At 36.8% G+C, this 12696-nt stretch overlaps 3 protein-coding genes across 4 annotated transcripts; 1 reads left to right on the top strand and 2 right to left on the bottom strand.

The window, feature by feature from the left end:
* Nucleotides 1-85: 85 nt before the first annotated feature.
* Nucleotides 86-2943, bottom strand: Polr2G (DNA-directed RNA polymerase II subunit Rpb7). Of its 2 annotated transcripts, none has more exons than XM_022804179.2 (5): nt 2778-2943; nt 1759-1893; nt 1027-1208; nt 547-670; nt 86-377 (listed from the first exon to the last, which is right to left on the bottom strand). In XM_022804179.2, the coding sequence occupies exons 2-5, from the start codon at nt 1878-1880 to the stop codon at nt 281-283; spliced, it is 525 nt and encodes a 174-aa protein (XP_022659914.1). In that variant the 5' UTR covers nt 1881-1893; nt 2778-2943; the 3' UTR covers nt 86-280. The 2 variants fall into 2 exon arrangements, with proteins under 2 accessions (XP_022659914.1, XP_022659913.1); XM_022804178.2 differs by lacking the exon at nt 2778-2943 and adding an exon at nt 2142-2473.
* A 165-nt stretch (nt 2944-3108) lies between these two features.
* LOC111249819 (zinc finger HIT domain-containing protein 1) lies at nt 3109-8411 on the top strand. The gene is made up of 2 exons (XM_086986142.1): nt 3109-4054; nt 6280-8411. Exon 1 carries the CDS (start codon nt 3455-3457, stop codon nt 3923-3925), a length of 471 nt encoding a protein of 156 aa, XP_086842268.1. The 5' UTR covers nt 3109-3454; the 3' UTR covers nt 3926-4054; nt 6280-8411.
* A 2971-nt stretch (nt 8412-11382) lies between these two features.
* Nucleotides 11383-12573, bottom strand: LOC111248933 (cytochrome c oxidase subunit 5B, mitochondrial-like). Its single transcript, XM_022802067.2, has one exon. The coding sequence runs from the start codon at nt 12428-12430 to the stop codon at nt 12056-12058; it is 375 nt and encodes a 124-aa protein (XP_022657802.1). The 5' UTR covers nt 12431-12573; the 3' UTR covers nt 11383-12055.
* Between the last annotated feature and the right edge of the window lie 123 nt (nt 12574-12696).

Below are 12696 nucleotides of genomic sequence, written 5' to 3'. Positions count from 1 at the left end.
ATATCATAAAGTTAGCTAAAAATAATCTATATTTAACTAAAGAAACTTTCTTCCTAATAGTTCTGTTGGAAGAAATACAGTCAGCTGATACAACCAAAATAGTAAATTCTTTATCCAATATACATTACATGGTATCCATGTCGCAAGCTATTTTCTGTGGCTAATGAGATTTCTGATCCCATTTACATTCATATACAGTCACATAATTTTTTGTTCCCGACTCAATCGAATATATCAAAATACGGTAACTTGGCATTAAAATAACACATATAATAATACGTTATGATGCACTAGCAATGGCGCCCAAATAATCGTCCATTAACGTTCCAATGGCAAAGATATCTGTCGCGTCCACTCGAGTTCCGACAATTTTCAACCTAGAAAGAAAATTATGATATTAATATATATTTAGAAAATTTACTAATCCGTCTAATAGAAACGAATCATGCCCCTTTTTTGAGGAAACGATACTCTTTTTATATTATCAGAAATTGTCCTTGCAGCCGTTAGTTGAATTACTAAACGAACGCTGTCTGTAAGACCAACCTAATCTCATCATCCTGAGCGATTTCCTCATCTTCTGCATTTTTGTAGCACGGTGGCGTCGCATTGGGATCGAATTGCATATCTTGAGGTATTGAATGGCGTGAGATAAAGCATGACAAAGGGCCTAAAAGTACAACAGACATGCAAATTATATTACTTTTGAGGTATAGTATTTTTAAGCAAAGACGTCTGTATGGCCCTTCTAACAATCTCAGTCATATTGTAGCGGTAAGTACCATCTAGCGATTCCCTAGCTCTTACTCAGTAAAAAAATAGCAACTGTTGTAATTGAATAGGTAACCATATGAAATATATTGGGCACTGCAAAAAAAATATAACAACGGCAGCGCAACATCACTGACACCTTTTCAACTTCTTCGTGTAAATGAAAAATGGCAGTAGCAGAAAAGAGGGTTTTGAGGATAAGCACTTCATCGTTAGTGTACCAGTGATCTTTGTGACCATCGCAGGAAAACTTACCAATCTCCGTAAAGATGCCGACCTTGTTCACTTGTGTGACAACCGCATCTAGCACCTCGCCCTTGAAGGGGCGGAAAACTATAGCCTTATATTTCACAGGATATACGACGAACCCACGATTGGGCTGAATTAGACCGTCTCCGATGGAGTCGATGGCGGTCACGGCAATCACGAAGCCATACCTAGAAAACACGCAGAAAACATTCAAAAACTTTAATTATTGAATACAATGTTAGTACCACAATGTTCATGCTATCCATGCTTATTTTATAGAACTTTTGTAGCGAGCGAGCAAGTTCTGCTATACTGAAAAGACGTTGTTTAGGGATAACTGTTAGGTACGCTAAAACTAATTTTACTAGCAGAAACATTATTAAGAACGGAGTGAAAGCACAATACTTAACCGTATGTGATTTTCAATTACCTGTCATTTAAGAGCCTAGAATTGTATATACTAACAAATGAAATCTTTAAAAATATGAACATGACTTAAAAATTCACTTTTTTCGCAAGCTTAATGTCATCTGTTGAATGTATTGTTAAATTTAACTTGATTAATATTTTTATTTACTACTTGATTGGTGAAGATCATTATCACTATTATTATTATATTTTTGTTATCACAAACATTCTAAATCTAGCATGCTAGTGTTTTGGAAATCCCTAGACAAAGGATTTTACAATGTATCATTTTCTGTTAAAATACTCAAATAATCTAGGGCATTCACCTACTTTCCGGTACACGTTCCTTCGACTTCTGTGAAAAGTTTTTGTTTGACTGTTTCCATTAGCTGCGGTCCGAAGTATCTCGGGTGCAGCAGGATTTCATGCTCTAGGGAGATGTGATAGAACATTTCTTTAATTTGCCTGCAACGGCATTATTCGACAACATACGCGCACAAAACGCATCAGAATCAGTAGCTCTTTTGTACTTCTAACTACGTAGAAACTTCGTGTTTACCTATATACTATCTCAAACGAATTAATATTTGATAGAATTAGAATACAGATAGATTTAGAAGAACAATATATTATGATCGTTAATTATCATTTTAAGATAACATCCTCGCTATTATCGCCGTCTGTGCATCTCAAAATATAGGAGTAGAACGTACATAATAGAGTTGATCACCTGCTTCCACACCTCCACAGACACTCAATGAGAGCCTTCAAGAATTTTGATTTGGCTTCTATTCAAATACATAATTAAATTAAATTAAAAGCAGACAAACGTCCAAAGCACAAGTTGAGACGCTAATTAAACAATATAGAACGCTGCCAAATGTGTTATCGAAAATTCGCACTTTGCATTTTCAGCCTATGTTCCATGATCGAAACAACAATGAATATAAACAATGCATACACTTTCTTATACTAGGTTCAACCATCTGATTGTTACTCTTTTTCATATTATAAAAAAATAGGTAAAATTATTTTTTCGAAGCATCGATTTAATACATTCTTTTCAACAGGCTAACCACAATATCTATTTTGCAAATTTTGAAAATAGAAATTTGAAAATATCTTGAATTCTCGATTAAATTTTTTGATATATAATTTCTTCCTGTTCCTCCACAGAGTTGGTCTTCGTTATTGAAAATCTAGGTTCAAAAACATGGTATGAAGGTGTTTTTATTGTTCTTTCTTCCAGTGTATTGCGAAGCAACAACATTATAACCTATTTAACATACTGCTTGCAGGTCAATAGGCTTCCAAGGAAGTGAAATACTAAAAAACTTATTGATACAGACCTCACAAAGCGGAGAAATCCCACCACAACTTGCGCACGAAACTATTCGAACTTCGTCTACAATTTCGTCGTCTTCAGACCGGTGTTCACTTCAAAGATAGAGATGCGCGGTTGTTTATATAGAGGTCAAGTGAGACAGCAGACGACGATATCTGAATCTAGTTAACTCATTAGAAAATTAAGATGAATAACCTACTAAGAAACTAGTTTCGCTATTTTAACTGAACAATTTTAGAATTACTTTCTATAAAAAAAAGAAGTAGACTTGATAAATACCATAAAATATAAACAAAAAAGATGTTCGATGTCCGCTAGTACATTGGTCACTTGGACGCCCGCTAAATTTCGAGTTTGTCAATAACAAAAGTCCCCTGTTATCGCACCGGTGTCGAACACGGTGTCTAAAGACGATAAATAAACTTGCAAAATAAATCAAACCTATATAAGAACGGCTCAAAGTGCGCAAAAAAGCGGAGAAATGTTTCTAGCTAGTTTGTGGGACTTTTAAGTAAGGACACTAATTTCAAATTGCATATAGTGAGTGAATAAATAGTGATCGGGGTTACTTGCATCCAGATTTAACCAACCGCTACTACTGGAATCTAAATAAGGGGAGACTTGCGGGTAGCGAGCGAAACCCTTTGAGCCACCTATTTCGAGTGCGGTATAACGTGTAAGATGGAGTCTACTGGCAGTGGTAAAAGACGTGGAGACCGTATCGTTCTCGATGAAGCTCAGCGGGAGCGACGTCGCCGTAAGGCACTTGACGCGCTTGAGCAGGACAACTACCATGAAGATCCGCATGCCAACCTGGTCATGAATAAGAAGGCGCCGAAGTTTGAAGAAACCCTTCTGGGCCCCGCGGAACGTAAGGAACGACCAGGAAAACGTAAAGGAGTACGCGATTTCAAGCAGGTTCGATATAAGAAGAGTCTGGACGCCTTGCTCGAAGAGGACCACGCATTGGGTACAGAACCGCCGAACTATATGACCGCGCAAGCTGCACCATCGAAATTTCCCGCTAGACAATTCTGCAGTGTTTGCGGTTTTGAGGGGCCCTATAGATGTGTAACTTGTGGATCTAGATACTGTTCCGTGAAGTGTCTCAATACCCATCAAGACGTGCGCTGTTTGAAGTGGATGTCTTAAGGAATGATGGTTTAATGTGAAATGTAAAATATACACATAGTTGCATTCTATATCTCATATCATAGACTATCATGTGTCAACTTCGACAACTCAGAAGAAACACCTTGGATGTTAATTAAGAATTAGTTTGTAAGTTCCAGGTTCGGGAGCCTTGAAAATATCGTTTAAGTTTAAACAAACCCAAATTTATATATTGCAACACCAGTTGTTAATCTTGTAAATAGTTGTGTATGTATGTAGACGATAATATTTTACAAACGTGCAAAATACAATAACATATATTTCCTTATTACAGTTCGTGGATTGATATTATTGGTATTTAAATACCGTAAGAGTTCTCAACGTTTCAGTTATGTAAAACTTAAGGTTGCGCATAGGAAAAAAACGTTGTGAATGACGATAGACACTGTTGCTTATTGTTGGAAACGTGTAAATGGGTGTGGAGGCTGTATAGTTTGGGTACTTTTAACTAGGCAACACTACATAATGTCAGTATACAAAGCTTAGTCAATAAATATTAGAACTCCCAATTTTATCAATAAATTATATGAGTTAAGTCGATTCGCTTCGATTTGCTTTTGATGGAAGCCAGCGGCCCTCGGCAATCTCCATTCAAATTTGACGTGGATTCAACTAAATTTTAAATTTATTTAAAACTGTTAGAAAGTATCAAGCATCAATGTGTTGCAGATTTCTTGGCGCCCAGATGGAGGGCTAGTTTGGCATCTCTAAACTTTGATTGAAAACGGAATTAAATATTTCCATATATTTTAATTCAGTACATGTTATATATAAGGTATAAAGCTGTTTAAGCAGGAACTAAGTTTTAGAGTACAGTCGTTTTAGAAATGCTTCATAAGATACCAACTTTGACATTTGTTTTGGGAGTACATTAACAGTTTGAACCGAAATGAGATCATGATTATCATTCTATAACTTTTCTGAAAATTCCGCAGTCATTAAAAAGTATTCTTATGAACCCTCACAAATATTATTCAAGCATGTTGGTCGCCGAAGATCACAGATCTATGCGGATGCCTGATGAATAATTGCCTACAGAAATGCGCCGATTTATGCTTGGTTGCTAAAACGATTTGATTTTTAATAGAAATAAATATCGTAGTTTCACCAATTCCAGTGTTCATTAAAACTGGTCATTAATGACTTTCCGTTTAAAAAATGAATAAAGAGAGAAGACAAAATCGAAAACATTTAGCTTGCCTCGCGGTGCCATTGCTATAGCATTAACGACGACTTTCGCTTAGAATGAGCCTTATGTCACGTAAGGTCAACATTATTTACCGAGCTCTATTCTGAACTATTTACGGCTGATTACTTTTTTCACAGTTACGTCTCGCGCTATGTCGGTCTTCGCGTAAGTTTTTCCTATTTTCTTAGCGATTAGCTGATCGCCTGCTTTCAGGTTAGGTGTTGCGATTACATTAATAGAACGTTCAATGTCGACAAATGTCATGACATGCACTATACTACGGGTCTAAAAAAGCGTATAGCCATCGAATATCGAGGGAGTTTATAATGTGCGTTTTCGTTACGCAGTTTTTGAATATAATATTATTTAGCTACCGATTCGTATAACTATGGCTGTTATTATTAGAGGAAGAAACTTATCGATAGGACTTTTTTCATTTGTGGGATAGGTAAACTTTCTGCGTTGTCTGTCGCTTCATATAACAATCGAACCAAACGCAAATTTACCTTCGCATTTCTAATACGTTCAGCACTCGGTCTTTTTTTACCAATAATTTTGTTCTTATAAGTAGTTGAGACTTTAAGCTGGTTTATAATTCTGCCTAGGTGAATAACTGTCATCGACGATTCTGTCAAAGTGTTTACACTTGCATTTTGGATAAATAGATACAGTTGCTACACGTTGAATATTACTTTGAATAGATATAGTCAACTGTACGTTTGTGGGGTATCTGCGATACAAGATTGAACTTTTCCTTCACACAAAGACTTGTTCACTGTTAAGAGAATGCTTATTGCTTGAGATCTAGGATGTTGTCAATGGAGCCCAAATAATCGTCCGCCAACGCAACGAAAACGAAGATATTCGTGGTGTTCATTTAAGAAGATTTAACCGAAGATGTGCAATCGAATTCAATCTCTTGCCAACCAATGTATTTTTCTGTAAAATGAAGTACACCACAACAGATTAACATAAACTGAGTAACAACCTAATTAGGTATAGACAGTTTGTTCAGAATTTCTACGTTTGCCAATAACTTTTCAAATACATGTTTTTAGTTACTGACTGCACGTATTTTTCACTTTGCAGCACTTAATACCATTCTCCTGTGTAATTTTCTCATCCTTTTTGCTTCTGTTTCCAGGGCAACAATAAACTGAAATCGAACTTCAAGTTAATCGGTGTGGGATGGCAAGAGTCAGTAAAATTAAAAAAGAAAGCAAATTATTTTTATATCACGTGTCTCTTTCATGGCCTACAAACATCCGGAGCAACTTTACTTGAATGATATCTATCCAGTGTTATTGATTCTCAATTTGCCATTTGAATTTTCCTGCGTCTGAAATATAGCTCACTGGATAGTGATACTGAACAACGCATGACAGCAACAACAACAACAACACATAATAACAGTAACAATACATAATTTGTAAGACCTCAAATGCAACTCCGACTGTTAGGTTTCGATAGTGATTTTTGTTTACCATTATCTCATATCATCGTATATCGTATTGCGAAAATATAAGAATGGCTAATGTAATTTCTTTAATATCACGGCACGTAATATTCACAACAAAACGTCCATGCCGAAATTCTTCTATCCGAAAGATCGGAGGATATTAGACCAAACAATTAGGAAAAACGACGTCTGAGAGGACCCTGAACATATAAAAAGAGAGAATTAGTGTCTACCAGATAGAGAGACGGCTTCTGTCACAATGCAACACAGTAATAGTTGCACAATGCTGACCCCTGGGAGTGCGGAGGATAGACAGGTTTGGTGAGCTTGTGAGTCTACTCAGATTAGGCAACGTCAATCGCAGGCGACAGATGTGCATCACATATTTTTGACCACCCCTAAAAAAAGACCCAACAATTAACTGCATAAAAATAACCGAATACGTCGTAAATTAAATGTTTGAATAATAGCGATCGAAGCAAACTTTGCATACAACAGACTATTGTTTCACGAATATGGCAATAATATAAAAATGGCCTGCCAATGTCTGCAAGTATCAGTGCAACATCCGAAATTGAATTCTCGAAACCATATGACTTTACATTTGGTATTGAGCTCGAAGAAACCTAGGCTGTATTGAATACCAGTGGAGTGAATGATAGCAATATGTTCGACAAACCACTACCCGAAAGTAAACGAGAACCGGACTAATCGGAAAAAAAAAAACAAAATAGGAACAAATAAAAATACCTTTCTACTAAGATGGGCGGTTCACTCGAGTACGATTGCTGCGTGTTCGTCTCTCGTTCCTAATTAACCGTTCGTAATTAATCAAGACATTTGATGTCACTTATCTGTGGTATATCGTGGCGTATAAAAATTGCTGGACATCACACGCAAAATTATACCTAATTTTGGTTGATCTATCCAGGCATCAAATGGAAATTACCTTCGCCAGTAGGTAACCGTTCCCTGACAAGATAGCTTCCGTGAAGCGTTAATAAAACAAAAAGAATACGGTACATAAAAAAGTCGAGAATGTGTTGACCTATGAATTTCTAGGAATTATTTTTGTTTGATCGTCTCCATTAGCTCGGCCTGAAGTATTTCAGTTATTACAGTCAGGGTTACTTATCTACCGAGACGTGGTTACGTATTCTTTACGAATGACTCGGACACATTACATCGAAGATGGGGCTTTTTTATTATTAAACAACGTATATAAGCAGTTATTGTTTGCATGGGTTTACTACATGAGGCCACAAGAGGGATATCATATAAGGCTATAAGAAAACAGGTGGCAATAAGTAGGACAACTTTAAACGAAAAGATTCAGATCAGTAGCCCTTTGGGCATTCAATGGACTGCATAACGCAGTGCAATTTGAAGTTTGATGGTTCTATCAAAATACATTATTTAAATAAATGTTTTCGTGTATTGATCATATATCTTTCGTAAAAAAAAAAGACCAACATTGCTAAATATCACGGAACAATCTTTGAAACTCCTGTGCGAGAAGTTAGGAGATCGATACTTCAAACATGAATATTACTTAAGACAAACAAGCATTCTTTTAAAGTTAGAAAATGGAACCTTTTCATTTTCTACCAGATAATACATTTAGACGGGAAATGTTATTACATCATGACCTATTTAAATTTCCTCAGTTAAATAGCTGCTATATCTCCGGCTACGGTGTTCATAAATCGCCTACTATCAACGGAACTAATATTGATTACGTTATAGCTACAGTCAAACTATTGGTTATTGCCTAATAAACCATTATTATTAAGAAACCGAAGCGTGCAACACTTCAACATCGGCAGTGTCTTTTCTTTTGTTTATTCAAATTTATACAGAAAACACTCTGAAATGTTATCCATTCCGATGCCTTCAACTTGAGTACGTCCTGTTTTTCAGTTACTAGATTCCAGTTCGGATTTAAATGTCGATAGAGGGAATGTGCCAAATTAAATCAACCGTATCCATCAAGCCAACAGCCAATATATCGAACGAAAGAGCAGGTATCATTAATAATCGATAACGATACAACACAAACAGTGAAACATAATTTAAGTTGTTATGATTGTTTTGGTGTTGTTGACAATTATGGTGGAAGGAGAGTTTAACCAGTCTCTTACGTTAACGTTAAGGTCTGGTGATGCGCGAAACTCTGTATGCAGTTGTGTATTTTTCTTTTAAGTTAAATTAGGTAAAACTTCAAATTTACATGTTATCATCTGTTAATAATTGTTTTTTTCCATAAGCGCAATGTACAGTTTTATCTTGTACGCTTCTGAGTCGAGCGATTTTTGGACTTTCAAACAGAAACGTGTCCATGAACAAAAAATTAGCTGATCAGCAAGTTTGGCGACGCCCGAATTCGACACATACACCATCCAGTCAAGTGGCATGCATTTCTGCACTTTGTTTCGTATCGTGGTGAATAAAGAGCTCTAGATCTTGGCGTTTATATGAACAGGAGCACTCGTGAAACATTTCTCAACACAGCAAGATTATTAATACGCATAATAGTTACGGTCTATCCGAGACGTCTGTGTTATTCATAATAGTGATAAATACAATTACATTGCTTTGCTCTATTGTAGGAATATTGCTCTGACTAGTTAGTCCTGCTGTCGAGTGTTCTGGGTTGGAGGGTTCATAGCGGCTGCAGTTTGGAAAAAATGTACAATTCGTCTTACTGGGTCCGTTAAACGCATGTTCACCTCCATAGATTGAAATTAACGCATAAATATCTTTCTTCTATAACACGTGTTCATGCTAACTAATCGTGTTATCGAGGTGCGAAAAACTGCATAAGAAAAAGAATCACTCCTTTATTATTCATGACCAGTTACATGGGATTCGTAGGAAAATCGATACAGATGACATAATAAATTCGAGCCAGATTAAAATCGAGAAAAACGAAAACAAGTTTTTTTCTTAAATATTTGCGCTTCATTTAAATACTCTCTTGAATGAATGAAGCTCTTACTTGTTTATTTAGATTCATTAGACATCATCAGCATGCCTCTTAGGTGCTGGGCAAATCTATGTATTGAGAGTGTTTTATGAAAAACTATAGGACTCGGTCGGTCGACTTTTCTGTCGCCATCTCTATTACTGATGTATAACTTACGTACTTGATTAGTCACTGTCAAGTTGCTTTAATTTTTGGAAAATCAAAAGAATGTAGATAGTATTAAAAATGCTACATTTAATTGTGAATGGTGAGAATTTTTTTAAGAAAACTGTTGGCATGAATGTCTAATCACATAATTTACATTTTCCAAGATCTTCTAATGAAGTATGACCCTCGCACAGATCTAGCTATTTTGATTGTCCTTTACTTGCATTAAAAAATTGTTCATTAGGAGAAGAGCATACTACAGAAGAAACACTGCCGTCCCGACTTCTCAAACAATAAGTCCAATTGTTGAAAGTTTGCTGATCCTTTATTTACAGACCGTTGGGTTTCTAGAGGCACACTTTTTAGGTTGTTTAATTTGCGTGGGCTTATATTCAAACTCATACCACAAATATATTATAATACGTATACTAATAGTTCTAAAAATAGTATTTAGGTCAGGTTGTATAACATATGGCGGGTTTTGGACTAGCAATTCTGTTCCTTTTACCAATCGTGTTTAACAATGAGAATACTCAGATATAGTAAGATTATAATGATGCGTTACCGTCTTCGATCGTAGTAAACCACAGCTAAATCCACACCAAGCTCCGCATCTAATAATTGCTAATTAAAAATTGGCAATCCTACATTAGAGATTCTATTAACTGTTCAAGCCTAAAGACGCCGTGTTATATAGAAGCTCTTTAGTGTAGTATAGAATAAGCGATTGGATGAACTTCTAATTTCTTCAGTAGCGATATTAACACGTCGATTATAAGTTTTTTGACCTAATTTGTACCGAGCTTGAGATGCGAATATCTCAGACTATTTGAAAATATAATAATGAGAACCTTATGGATGTATGAAAATAACGACGTTATGATCCTAATATTGGAAAGTGCATCTATATCGGTACCTGTAATTGACTCTATCAAATTAAGTTGCAATTTTACAAGGGTAGTCGATGAACTGAATTTCTACGTGAATTCCTTTTTGTAGTTGACATGTTGGCATTCAGTAGTTAGGAGCTCGTTTGCAAAGGTATTACGGTCGGCTACAGGTTGTTTCCTATGGCCTTCAAATCGAGCTCTGCCCTTAACTACATCAACTGTAAAAAAATATGTTGCATCACATTATAGGCCATATCGAACGGACGAAAGCATCCTTAATCATATTGCGAATCTACTATCCTTAGTTGGCTTTAATCCTCGTGTGGCAGCTCGGATGATCAATGCGACGATTGGTATTATGTGGCTATTTTATATTCTTCAGTTTTCTACCATTGTACTAAGGTGACTTATTACAATTTTAAGAAGATAGGTTTTAAGAAAAATCCCGTTTTTGTAATGGGTTCTCTTCCACAGTGAACTATTGCACCCCCATACACATGATGTTTAATGCTTGCAATTCATTGCTGGCCGCTTAACTGGCACTATTTAAGTGATTTTATCAGTGCGAGCAAGCTACAGATCGCTTTGAACTAATATTCAATACAGCCTCCAATGAGTAGGCTACTAAAGTGCGAAATAAGTCATAAAGATAAACTAAAAAAGCACATTTTCATCACTATTTAACGGTTATCTTTTTTCTACGATAAAGTTATATTTAAGCTTAACTAGTATTTTCTATATATTTTATAAAGAAAACTCAAGATGTCCTTTGGTAGAACTGTTTATTCACAGAACCTCCACGGCTTTTTCATCTGTGCATTTGTTTATCATTCTCAGCATTATCAATAGTATTTATTAACTATATTTTTAAACACCTATGGCTCGTTTACCTCGCCTTCCGTTTTCTGCTTTGCTGTGTTTTTTATTATTAAATTCGTTACCCTTCGTACTACCCAAATCGGCGGCCCAAAAGTTGTTTCTTTTTAATTCAGCAAACACTGCAACTGCATCAATAGGATCAATAGCCGCTGTCCATGGGTTACTGACAGTGAAGAACCTCATGAAATGTGCGTCCTCAATGCGCGATGTTGTGCACTGGTACCAGTAGTTAGATCGAGGAGGGCAACAGAACGGAATGGGCAGCCGCCTACTCTTATTGTTGCTGGTATTGTAGTTATGATTGTGTTCGCAGTTGTAGGCGAATTTTTCAGACGAGACGTTGTTGATAGAATTGGATAGCTTCTTTAAAATCGATAGAACGTCCAGCCTGCCCTAGTGTATTTCTTCGTATATTAGAGTAATGAAGGTAAAATTATGGGGGCTGTAATCGAATCATTTTCCGTTGATGTTTTTCTTTCTTGACTTGCTTTGTGCTTCCCCCATTTTCGCTTCATTCCCTTACTTTCAATACATTCAGACACGCGGGTGGTAATATTGCCTAAATGAACTTGCCCTCTACGAGCTTGAACCAGTATCCGCATTCACAACGTTTCGGCTCACCCTTGTGGAGCCACATGTAATTAATTGAGGCTGAATCTTCTTCACAGATGCAGCCGATCATACGCTTGTCAAGCATCGATGGGACGAGGTTGGGGTTCTCTTTCGTTCCCGGGCCGCGCTTGACGGCTTCCATGCCAAATGGATCCTTGTTGCCGGCCTGAATAGCTAGCATTTCGCGTTTCGCTATACCTGTCGAAAGTTCCAAAGGATCAGGGAACCGGGATCCTTTACTGTACTCACGCACGTATGCGATACAAGGTGCGGGTCGAAAGCGGCTAGCACGCAATGATAGATTACGAAGGAAAAGGTTCATTGTGAACACTTAGGGTGTAGCAAACGTACTTCACGAATCACGCTACTTGACTCTTAGGCATACAGCCCGACTAACTTTGCGGTCGTCGGTCACACTGCTTTGATGCCTAAGCAAAGTCCTTGCGAATGTACTTTTGGGGACACAAATACTGCACTTTCCAATGTCCGTCAATTAAACTCGTAGAGTATCCTCTACAGCGGATTGTAGCGGCGCGACCAAGTGCTTGATCAACACCACGAAGCATGTTACTATTGCTCAGTGCTCAA

This window comes from Varroa destructor, unplaced genomic scaffold (genome assembly GCF_002443255.2).
Source record: "Varroa destructor unplaced genomic scaffold, Vdes_3.0 BEIS01000004.1, whole genome shotgun sequence".
Lineage (NCBI taxonomy): Eukaryota > Metazoa > Arthropoda > Arachnida > Mesostigmata > Varroidae > Varroa > Varroa destructor.
Note: the sequence above shows the minus strand (reverse complement) of the source record. Positions and strands in the feature narration are given on the sequence as shown.